Source organism: Lasioglossum baleicum, chromosome 10 (assembly GCF_051020765.1).
Source record: "Lasioglossum baleicum chromosome 10, iyLasBale1, whole genome shotgun sequence".
Lineage (NCBI taxonomy): Eukaryota > Metazoa > Arthropoda > Insecta > Hymenoptera > Halictidae > Lasioglossum > Lasioglossum baleicum.
In genome coordinates this window covers 1605469-1617218 of record NC_134938.1, presented here as the reverse complement: position 1 = coordinate 1617218, position 11750 = coordinate 1605469, and the positions used below count along the sequence as shown (strand labels likewise).

Below are 11750 nucleotides of genomic sequence, written 5' to 3'. Positions count from 1 at the left end.
TTTTGCATTAAAGTAGTTATTTTATTAAGTCTTCCTCTCAGAAGCCACGCCCTCTTCCCCCATCAAAGACGAGCTGCGGTTCCTATAGGAGCGCGAAGCAAAGTGGGCGTTCCTACCAGACCACTGGTGGGAGAACCGACCTTGAAATGCCAATCGAGTTGAGTTCAACTGTACTATCGCAGTTTAAAGACGCAAATGCTGATACGTTCTCGTTGCGACAACCGGGAGCCGGATTCTTTGCACACAATCTATGTAATTGTATAAACATCGGTATCAAAAGTGTCAATATCTCGTGTTTCTCGATGGTATTTAAGGTTAATCGGCAGCCCACTCGGGCCGCCAGCTGTTTGTTAATAATACTTTCGTAAGATTCAGGGGTCCGAAGCTGGGACAGACGGTTCTCTTTTCATCGGCGAAACAGTCTCGACAAATCGCCCTAACGATCGCATATGTTCACTGATCATCCGAAGCTTTACACGAATCTGTAAATAATCAGCGAACGTTAACAAATTTCATTATTTCGTGCGATTATTTCATTACGCGCAGAACAAATTCTAAAATAAGGACAATTGTCGCTGACCAGTGAAAGTGACGATTTCAAAAATTATTTAAAACAATTGTCCTAATTGAAATACAAAATGGCGGATGTGGCGCACGTGTTCGCTGGTAGCAAACGTGCAAAATAAACGTGTAAAATTGAGAATCAAAGAGTTCGCGAGAATTTCGAGAAAATGTCGACTGATTTTTCGGAATTGTTTCAGGATGATTTTCAACCGCAATTTCCGTCGCCGACGGTTCCGATCCCTGTGAAAAAAAAGATCGTACATTTCACGTGGCACGTTCCTTCCTCGTTTGGCCCGACTTGCGACTCGAGCAACAAATCTTTTTGTACATATTATAGTCTGCGTGTTTCCGTGGCCAGAAAGAAAGGGAAAGAGAGAACGACAGAAATTAAAGAAAAATGCTCCACACGGTCGCAAGTCCCGGGCCGACCTTGCGTATAAACCGATTGCTCGTTTATATGCGATGTATTTTTATGAACAGTATTGAAAGTGCTGCTAAGCTGTACAGTCGTCATATGGTGAATGTATTGTACCTATAATGTACATAGATATATTTAATTAAAGTAAATATGAATTTGTGTAAATCATTCGCTCTGGATTCAACCACTCCAATTTCGCCGTCCTCCCAATTTTTCGTAGAACGAGAAACGTCGATTTTATTCTATCGGGTATATCGATTCGCGAGCAATTATACCTTGACCGAATTCTTCTTCAATTTTATTTGAAATTGTTATAGAATCATAATTTAATTTTTATTGTTTCGTTGAGCGAGTTTCGTGGATAAATAATTCATAAAATTACTGTTCTAATCGAAGAAAAAGAAATTCGCGAGCAATTATGGCTTGGCCGAATGTTTCCTCAATTTTATTCGAAATTGTAATAGAATCATAATTTAATTTTTATTGTTTTGTTCAGCGAGTTTCGTGGATAAATAATTCGTAAAATTATTGTTCTAATCGAAGAAAAAGAAATTCGCAAGCATATTTGAAATTATTATAGAATCATAATTTAATTTTTATTGTTATGTTAAGCGAGTTTTCTGAAAAAATAGTTGGTAAAATGATTGAAATAATCGAAGAAGAAAAATTGTGGACCAAGTCTCAGGTCGGAATTAAATAAATAGATGGTTAGAGAGCATGCGATAGAATTCCGCAATCAGCGAAAATGTAACATGAGATTTAATAAGCTACAATTTACAAGTGTGTTACTCTTTATCTTATCTAACGATTCTATTTATGATGGCCTGGAGATCATGTGACGCGTGTACACTGTTCTACTTTAAGAATATAACACCGCGAATGTGTAAATGTCTAATCAAATACGGAGTACATTTCTTTTATAATTTTCATCTGTTATTGTAACTATTTGACACTAAACTTACCGAGCTTTATAAATAGCCGGCACATGTTGCCTTATAAATATAACAAGATTAAATTCATTTGAACTTTTTTTTTGCATCTAACTGCGGTTCCTAAGAAGTCTTAAGGTCCATAAATGTTAATTAAATTAAAAGAAGGGAAGAGTAAAAATAGATTTCGACAAACACGAGTCTAAAGTTAAACCGATAAATATTTAGCTTTATCAGAAGAACGCATGTAGAATTGACATAAAAAGTATAATAAAAATAACAATTGCAATTAAAATCACAATACAAGTGATAAAAACTACAATTACAATTAAAATCACAATAAAAATTGAAATTGAATTTGAGATTGGAATTGAAATCGGAATTGGAATTGAAATTGGAGTTGAAATTAAAATTGGAATTGCAATTGAAATTGGAATGGGAATTGAAATTGAAATTGAAATTGAAATTGATGCAAAAACACTAACTCGAATAAATAATACCAATGCTAGTACTTACTGCTAGATTATGGGTATATAAAAACCACACTGTTTATGGTCTTAAAGACGTGTTTTTAGAACGTAAGACTTTCAGATCTAAAATGGACGTCATTTACCATGAAAGCATCTTTATAATTTCAATAATTGTGAAATAAAAAATCTGGAACCGGTCATTCGACCGGTGGTGGTAGGCACTGGTAGGTTCAGTGTTAAAGAATGACACAGATGCACAAATATCTAAAAATGCCAAAATAATCCATATTTAACGATAAAATGAAACTTTAAAATATTGTAATAAACTAGAATATACTTTCCATTAGAAATCGATTTGTATTGAACACATTTTCAACGACTTAAGTCGACACTACATTCTAAGAAAGGTGGGATCTACCCGGCGATTAGGATCTCGGACTTTACGACACCTTGCTTGGAACCTGAGAAAATGAACATGAAAATGGACAAAGGCCGAACCTTCCTAATTGCCTCTTGCAGGCCGACCTGCTATGGAATATAAATTAAATCCTGAAATATCCATCCGTGTCGTAAAGCCATTTCTGCGCGTCTATCCTCAACAAATAAGTTTCACGAACAATATACCAAAGTTGAATGCCGGTGACGCTTGAAATACTATACTTGAACGCCTCGGCGTGTCGTAAACTTCTGTTTCGCGAACAAATGTTTGTTGGAACTATCTGCGCTCAAAAATCTTCGACTATTTATACCTGTTTCGCCAGTCACGCGCTCGCTACGTGACATTTTGTGCATTTACGACGAACCTGAGGAGACAAAAGAACTCTCGGGAGTACCGTTACGCTATTGTTGGCTTATGAAAATTGTTAAGGCAGCGAGGACATTTTCATTCAATTTCGAAAACTCGTGTGCGACTCTCAGAATTTTCGTGGTCAACGTGTTAAATTAATTTCCGACCAATCGATAAAATTTACCCCACTCCACCTTACTTAGGGAAAAGTATCGCGAAAGAGTTTGCAACTGGCGAAAATCGACACGTGGCTGCGAGAAGGGATCAGTCGCATTTCCGATGCGATTCCTCGCTTTGATCCTTTATATGATTCGCGAGACTCCGTTTCCAGCGTTCGGTTCACTCCCGTGACCGACTACCAGGCTCGACACCGGCATATCCCAGCTGCAAACTATCCCATTTACTTGCCGTGTTTTTAAAAAAAACCTTTGCATTTCAAAATAGTCCGCGTTTCACAGATGGCCACACCTGTTCGCAACCGAGACGCGCCGCGCCGCTCCCCCTCGGAAACTGTAATTCAGCGAATTTCGAGCGGTTTTTCGCGACCCTTCCGCGAAACTGCGCGATCAGGTGACCACATGTGCCCGGCTAATGAACCCACCCAATTACTATACTGTTTTCAGACGCGCGCCTGACCGCGGAAAATTGAAAATTGTTCCTAGAAAAGCTTCAAGTCAATCGCTAAACGCAGAAACTAAATAAAAATGTCACTTTAATACGCCAATTGGTTATAGTTGATAATTTCATCATCTCTTGATCAATTTTCACTTTTTTTTTCCTTTAAAGACGTGGGGAAAAATACATTCGTACACTCCTGTGGTACTCGCGGGACACAGGTGGTCGGTGTCCTCAGTAGCGCGTTATAACTAGTTGGGGCCTTGGGCAAAGTAGAATTTCGGGGCCCCTAACCCTAACTAAATAACTTTCTGAGAAAAACGTAGAATTTGGACCTTGGTTTGTGTTCGGGGCCCCCTTTTGCTTGGGGCATTTGTCCAAGTTGCCCATACGGTAACGCGCCATTGGGTGTCCCCAATACCCATTGAAAAACCTCACCTCTAGGACTGGGAGCCCTTTTCTTGATCTCTAATGTCCTTGAGGACAGTCAGGGTCCCGCTATTTGTATTTCTCCTGAATGCCTCTTTTCCCGGACTCCCTTCCACACACTCCTGTTCTTTTCTAAAATGATCAATTTTCACCTATGATCATCCGGAAGTTGAACGCGTTAATTTTCAAAGGGATTTTCTGGTGCGGCAGTGAACCGTTATCAGGTAATATCCAGCATTTTATTTATTCATAGCGGCCCCGGTATTTTGCACTAGCTTCCACAAAGAAAAATCACTACGACGTGGAGATTCCCTTGTTAGAAGGTAATGGGCTGATGTAGACTGCACTCGCAACTTCCAGTAACCATTAGCCATACTCTGCATCCCTTTAAGGGGTGCAAATTGTTCATGGTGTTTGAAAGCCTTGGAATAAAAAATTAATTGCAATAGCCGAATACAAGTATTTCATCCTTTCATAAGAAGTGAATAAATTTAATCGATAAATAAAATTTACGTTTTTTACTGATTCTATCCCCTGAAAATTCTATCCCCACAAAACGAAAAAATGATAAAGATTAAGATATTAATATATTATAATTATTACAATAAAAAATAGATCAAAATATTAACAGAATTATTTTGTGCCTGTAATCGCCAAGCATTCTTAAATAAATAGAAACGATAAATAAAATCGATATAGTGGAATGGATTAATTTCATCGACAAATTAAACTGATATTTTTACTGATTTAATTCAGAAGGATTCCCAAAACGGAACAAAGATAAAGTTTGTTTGAATATTAACCGAATTATTTCGTGCCTGTAATTGCCCAGCATTCTTAAATAAATTGAATCGATAAATAAAATTGACATAGTGGAATGGATTAATTCCATCGACAAATTAAACTGATATTTTTACTGATTTAATTCAGAAGGATTCCCAAAACGAAACAAAGATAAAGTTTGTTTGAATATTAACCGAATTATTTCGTGCCTGTAATTGCCCAGCATTCTTAAATAAATTGAATCGATAAATAAAATTGACATAGTGGAATGGATTAATTCCATCGACAAATTATAAATTGATATTTTTCAGTATTTAATAATTCAGCTTAATTCATGAAGAAATTCCTCAAATCCCAATCGATCGGATTTTTGCCGAGCCAGGAAATATTCAAATAATTCCCGGGCGCTTTCGTTCGACGGACAGTATGGTTGCGGTGGGCGCCGTCAGGTGTCGCAGGAGTAGATTAATTCATACAGTGTACACACTACGTCAGTCACGTGATATCGATGCGATACGGTGTTACGATAGGTTCCGAGTCACGGCCGTACGAAGTGCACGTGAGCTTCAAATGAAAGGGGCTGCCGTTTCATTCAGAAACAACGAAGCGGCTGTTCTATTAGCCGGGTCTCTGCTTGTGTGTCTCTCCGCCTAACTACATTCCGAGGACATCGGCACAGTTCGATCGAAATGACGTTGCAGGCGATCAAGTGGGAGAATGGCAAGCTGGAGATCCTCGATCAGATCCTGCTACCGGCGATCACCCGATACGTGCCCGTCAAAGGCGTGGAGGATGGATGGAAAGTCATCAACAAGATGCAGGTACGAACAGAAACACAACTCGTTATAATCACTCCAAAACTACTACATAATATCGTTCCTTCTGTAAAGATCTTGATAAAGAAAGATTTCACAAAAGCTCCCTGAAATTCTCGAGTATAGAATTGTTGATTTTGCGATGCTAAATAATATACTCACTGCGTAATATATTGTTACGAGTATCGATACGTTATGTTATCGATACCATTATCGAAACCATTGAAAAGATTCCTTCTAATAACATCTCAATTTAAACAGATTTCTTCTAAAACGATTTCGAAAATCGCCCTGAAAAATCTACTCAAATATAGAATTGTTGATTTTGTGATTGCAATTAATGTGCTCACTGCACAATATATAGAAAGTGTAATATATTGTTATACGAGTGTTGATGCGTTATGTTATCAAAACCATTAAAAAGATTTCTTCTAAAAAGATCTTGATCTAGAAAGATTTCGAAAATGTCTCTGAAAAATCTTGAGTATTGAATTGTTGATTTTGGGGTTGCAAATAATGTACTCGCTGCATAATATTTGCAAAGTATAATATATATTTATTTAGACTTGTTCACTTGTAATTTAACTTTTATTTTTACTTTTACAACCTCACTGTAAACCGAAGTGAACTATCTAGTCCACACACATACGCTCGCATGTGTACACGTAAAGTAGGATTCCTATACGAATAGAAAGGCATTATTCTCAACGAGAATCGATTATAAATGTTAAATGCTTTCGGCGCAACGGTTCGATCGTTTATTATTTTGATTATCACAGTAAAGGATTTTTTCCCAGACGAGTCATAATTGACCAGAATTATTGAAAACAGCTGTTGCTTATCCGCTTGGAATGATTTAGGTGCGAGGCGCGCCAGCTATAGCCATTGTGGGGTGCCTGAGTCTGGCGACGGAGCTGTTGAAGGAGGAGCCGGTGGACAAAAAGAGTCTTCGACAGGATGTCGAAGGTAAATTGAATTATTTGGTATCGGCCCGTCCAACAGCAGTTAACATGAAGATCGCCGCGGATGAATTAATCCAGCTGGCCAATAAGCTTAGTAAAGACCACAGTGTCTCTTTAGCAGATATGAGAACGAGGTATAAGAGCTTCGGAGAAAAAGTCTACGGACGCTTCTATATAACTTCTACTGATCAAATCTTTCAATCATAGGTTTCTCAAGGCCATCGAGGATATGCTCGAGAAGGACATAGAGGATAACAAGGCTATCGGGGATTATGGAGCGCAGGAGATCTTGAAGCAAACATCCGGTGATAATTCGGTCAGGGTTCTGACGCATTGTAACACTGGCAGCCTTGCGACAGCAGGTTATGGCACAGCTTTAGGTGTTATTAGATCTCTTCATAAGAAAAATAGTCTTGGTAACGTTTGCATGTCCTTAGATCTTAATCGGCTGGTAGAACCAGTCACAGCTCTTTAGTATCGTTTGCAATTACAGAACACGCATACTGCTCCGAGACCAGACCGTACAATCAGGGGGCAAGGTTGACTGCTTACGAGCTAGTTTACGAGAGAATCCCTGCCACGTTGATCTGCGACGACATGGTCGCCGCACTGATGAAGTCCAGGAACATAACTGCCGTTGTGGTCGGCGCGGATAGGGTTGCCGCGAATGGAGACACGGCCAACAAAATTGGGACCTATCAGGTGAGACGCTCGTTCTCGTTCGTGTTCAACAGAACAACTACTTTAATGCAAAATAAATTGTTTGCTGGCGTAGTCGACACCTTTGTTAATGCTTGAAACACTAAATTTAAAGTTTTCGCATTGTAAATATTAGGGTGATGGGAAAGTTCTATCGTATCTCAAAGAAAACGTATGAATCAGTTTATAGAAATCTATGTTTAATATTATCTGATTATACAATTTCCATTATTTGTAACAACTTGTGTTTTTAATTCACAAGCAAACTTAGCCCCTTGCCGTACGATTTTCTTCAAGGTTACGATAATTACAACTTCTACTTTAACGATGAAATTTTATTTCGTCTTAAAAGAAAGACACAACATTCATATTTAGCAGATTACATTGCAAGTGTTTGTCATTAGTCTGTCTCGTATTTATACGACAAGGGGTTAATTCAAAGTCCAACGAGGTTAAAACGACTCTGGTTTGCAGATCGCCATAGTTGCCAAGTATCACAACGTCCCCTTCTACGTGGCCGCCCCGAGAACCTCCATAGACTTCAGCATCCCCAATGGTGATCACATAATCATCGAGGAGAGGCCAGAAAGGGAAATGACTCACATTAACGACCAACGGATCGCAGCTCCTGGAATCCAATGCTGGAACCCAGCGTTCGACGTGACCCCTGCCAGCCTAATCAAAGGAATTATCACAGAAGTAGGCGTGTTCAGACCGGAGGACCTAACGCGCTTAAAGAGCTACGACAACTTATAGAGACTCTATTCCGACGAGAAAGCTTCTCCGACGCGTTTATACCGGATCGATCGGTGATTCCAGTGTTGCGAAACTGTTGGCTGGCCTTGTTTATTTCGAAACTTCGTGTTACAATAAATTGTTGGCATGTTACGCTTATTTACAACTGAACGACAACCACCGGAAGAGGCGCAAACTGCTGTTTTTTCTACTACACGGGTTCTAGAATGCCTTACCAACTTCGCTGTGATTTTTTTAAGGATATATTTATAATACGGAAACAACAAAAGAACAACATCATCATCGCTAAAAGAAAATATGATCATCGAGGTACACTGATTCGACACATGCGCCATCAGATGGCGGCGCTTGCCCGATATCCGGAGCGATTGTACATTCCCTTCTTCAAGTTTTGCGACGCGCGATTCTCATCATGGATTGTTTGTTGTGAATGTAAATATACTCGAGAACGATTCAACTGGAATATCAGTCATTCACATCCCTCCACCGAGAACGAAGGTACCCGTTGCACGAAAGTTCTCAAACGTTAGGTCAGTGCAAAAATTCGTGTCGTACTTCGACACGAACTTCTGCACCGAGCTGATATCTTCTTCGATTTCTTCAGGATGAAATTGGCATCTGAGAATCTTCGACCGGAAAGAAATACAGTCGAGAACAAAGGTACTTAACCTTTTGTCGTTACTGGCACCTCTGTTTCTGCAAAAATGCTCGCATGGGCTCTGAGTTACGTGCTATAATCATGTTTCAATTCAAGTAAAACAACTATTTTAGTTATGAAGACATCGCGATTACCATGACCCCATGCGAATAACTAAAGGTTCAGGGGACGACTTGTTTCCAGGATTGCAAGCCCAAGGAAAAACCCCATACTTAAGTTGTAAAATGCAACTCATAGTATTCTCTCTACAATTCTCTTTTCACATCGTGTGGTAAACTAATTGCTCTAACTTCTCAGAAAGGTTCGAATCGTATAATCGAATCAATATTAAAGAAGCTATCGGTTTTTTTGAGAGCGTCCGAATATTAATGGGAATATTAACTACAGACAAACCCTATGTTTGCATTATCGAGAACCCTTGCAATCCTGGAAGAGCGAGTCTACCCCCTTAAGTCCGGTGAACTCGGTGAACTTGTCGCGAGCAATTTTCTTTGATCTCTTCAGGATGTTGAGAGGGCAAGAGCGAAGCCCCGACGGCGAGGGTGTCTATCGTGGCACCTTCCGGTGATCGATGCGACTCGGTGGTAGTGCTTCGCGAGCATTTACGAGTCCGAGACGGCGACGAGGAGTTTGCGGATTCGATGCGACGCGACGCGACGGGCCGGTTCGGTGCAAATTTATCTGCGGGAGGAGCGGCGGCCCGCGAACGACAAAATCGACACACGGGCGGCGGTGTTCCATTGGGAAAACTTGAGAATCTATTTTCGCCGTTGAAAGGCGCGCGGGAACACGTTCGCGACGGGTTTCTCGAACCGCGGTGCCTTAGTACGAGCAGTCTCTCCGCTTCGCGCGGAACTTCCCCGTCGATCCCGGAATAGTTTCGGCTTGGTTCGACGATTTTTGTCCGCGGCGGCCGAGCTCTCGCCGTTATCGCGGTGTTCGAAGGACCTCTAAATATTGACCTACGGCTACGGTACACAGCTGTTCAAGTAGCACTTTCTTCGTCCGGGACACAAGTTTTGTTGTTATCGTTTCACCGTGGAAGCCGATACGGAGAACGCGAGGATGGATCCGACGGACGTCCTCGACAGCGACCCAACGGTTGAGGATGTTGTGCGCAACAATAACCTGAAAGAGGACGATGCGCCGACCGTCGAGGAGACTTACGAGGTTACCACCACCAAGAGGAAGACCGTCAGGACCAGCTATAAAATCCAGGAGGTCAGTGGGAATATTGTTTTGACCCCCCTCTGCACTCAGAGAGCTATTTTAACCCCTCGCCGTACAGTTACAGTGATTAAAACGCCCTCAAGAAAAAGGTCGTAGAAGGGAAAAGAACATCTTTCTTATGCCTACTTTTATTTGAATGCTTAAACAGTGATTACAAACGAATCAAATTTTATTTCATCTAAAAGGAAACACGTAACATTCATATTTGTTAGACTTTAGAACACGGCAAGGGGTTAACTCTCGAAAATGAAACATTTCGTCCGACCGAGAATTATTCGATTCTATATGAGTTTTGTTTTGAGTTTATCCATATTACGCGTTTAGTAGTTTATTCGATATAAAATCATTTGTGCTAAGGGATAATTGGCACGTGCGATTACCGTAACCGTGCGGCGCCTCGTGGATGTTTATTGCTAAACGCTTTATGAAATGTCGAGGCTCCCACGCTGAACAACGTATGTAGGAGTTTTACTTATGAAGGGGTTGTTAGGTTGTACGGTAACTTGTGGAGAGATTTAATGCGATTTATCGAGAGGTTCCGGTACGGTGGCACTCTCCTACCAGACAGAAATAAACGTAGAATTTATCCGACGGCGGCGGCGCGAGATTCTCTCCGTTCATTCTGATGTCCGTCAAGGATAAACGGACTTATTTCGATCGCCGGGTTTTCGAGGGATTTACCAACTTTATTTGGCGCGTCGGGAGCCGGTTCGGGCCGGGCTGATTGGCCGGTTTCTGCGGACAACGGACTGTTTACCTTTGATGCTTCCTTTGATCGCCAGCTTGAGGTTTCCGGTCTGTGGCGTCTTTCTTAATGGAAATAGATGAACTAAGAGCAGTGGCGCGTTACAAGCAAAAGGGGGCTCCGAACACAAAGAAAGATCCAAATTCTACGTTTTTCTCATAAAGTTATTTAGCTGGGGTTAGGGGCCCCGAAATTCTACTTTGCCCAAGGACCCAACTAGTTATAAGTGTTATAACGCGCTACTGACTACGAGTTTTTTTGTAGATTAGACTGTAAGATATCAGATGAAGGGAGCAGATAGGTAGCAGATGAAGGGTATCATTGAGGGTGCTCGTGAGAATTCATTAGGAGACTGAGTAGAATTACAATAAAAATTATAATAAATATTGAACGCAGGTGAATGAAGATTTTATTGAGGATGCTCGTGAGAATTCATTGGGGGATCGAGTAGAATTACAATTAAAATGATAATAAACATTGAACGCTGGCGAATGAAAATTTTATTGAGGATGCTCGTGAGAATTCATTGGGGGATCGAGTAGAATTACAATAAAAATTACAATAAATATTGAACGCAGGCGAATGACAATTTTATCGAGGATGCTCTTGAGAAGTGATCAAGCGATTGAATAGAATAACAATAATAATAATAATAATGATAATAAATCCTTTTAGAAAGAAAATTTTGTTCGAACACCGGATGTTCGAGCAACATCTCAGCCATCGCTGTTCGGATCGATAACATTTGTCGCGTCATTGAGTCTTTTCCCAGCATTTTTAAGGATTCTCGGGTGGAGTGATATACGATCATGTTTTTGAGAAATATCTACGCGAGTAGGCGAAAGCTTCTTTCATCGTTTCCAATGGGCGAAGTCGAATAAAAAATATCT

At 40.4% G+C, this 11750-nt stretch overlaps 3 protein-coding genes across 10 annotated transcripts in view; all 3 read left to right on the top strand.

The window, feature by feature from the left end:
* The window catches only part of LOC143212514 (zinc finger and BTB domain-containing protein 8A-like), an 89439-nt gene extending 83779 nt beyond the window's left edge, over positions 1-5660 (top strand). The window contains exon 5 of the mRNA XM_076431361.1: positions 5526-5660. Within this exon, the coding sequence (XP_076287476.1) occupies positions 5526-5569 (44 nt within the window). The 3' untranslated portion in view covers positions 5570-5660. The remainder of the gene's footprint in view (positions 1-5525) is intronic.
* A 22-nt stretch (positions 5661-5682) lies between these two features.
* On the top strand, positions 5683-9303 carry LOC143212519 (methylthioribose-1-phosphate isomerase). 2 transcript variants are annotated; one of them, XM_076431383.1, is made up of 5 exons: positions 5683-5816; positions 6671-6906; positions 6980-7134; positions 7266-7474; positions 7946-9303. In XM_076431383.1, the coding sequence occupies exons 1-5, from the start codon at positions 5685-5687 to the stop codon at positions 8225-8227; spliced, it is 1014 nt and encodes a 337-aa protein (XP_076287498.1). In that variant the 5' UTR covers positions 5683-5684; the 3' UTR covers positions 8228-9303. The 2 variants fall into 2 exon arrangements, with proteins under 2 accessions (XP_076287498.1, XP_076287497.1); XM_076431382.1 differs by having other exon boundaries at positions 6980-7188.
* Positions 9304-9639: 336 nt separating this feature from the next.
* Positions 9640-11750, top strand: part of Tmod (tropomodulin) — an 85820-nt gene continuing 83709 nt past the window's right edge. The window contains exon 1 of one of the 7 annotated variants that reach the window (XM_076431369.1): positions 9640-10106. In XM_076431369.1, coding sequence (XP_076287484.1) covers positions 9951-10106 — 156 coding nt within the window. In that variant the 5' untranslated portion in view covers positions 9640-9950. The remainder of the gene's footprint in view (positions 10107-11750) is intronic. The other 6 variants (XR_013009722.1, XR_013009721.1, XR_013009720.1 and 3 more) reach the window with 6 other exon arrangements.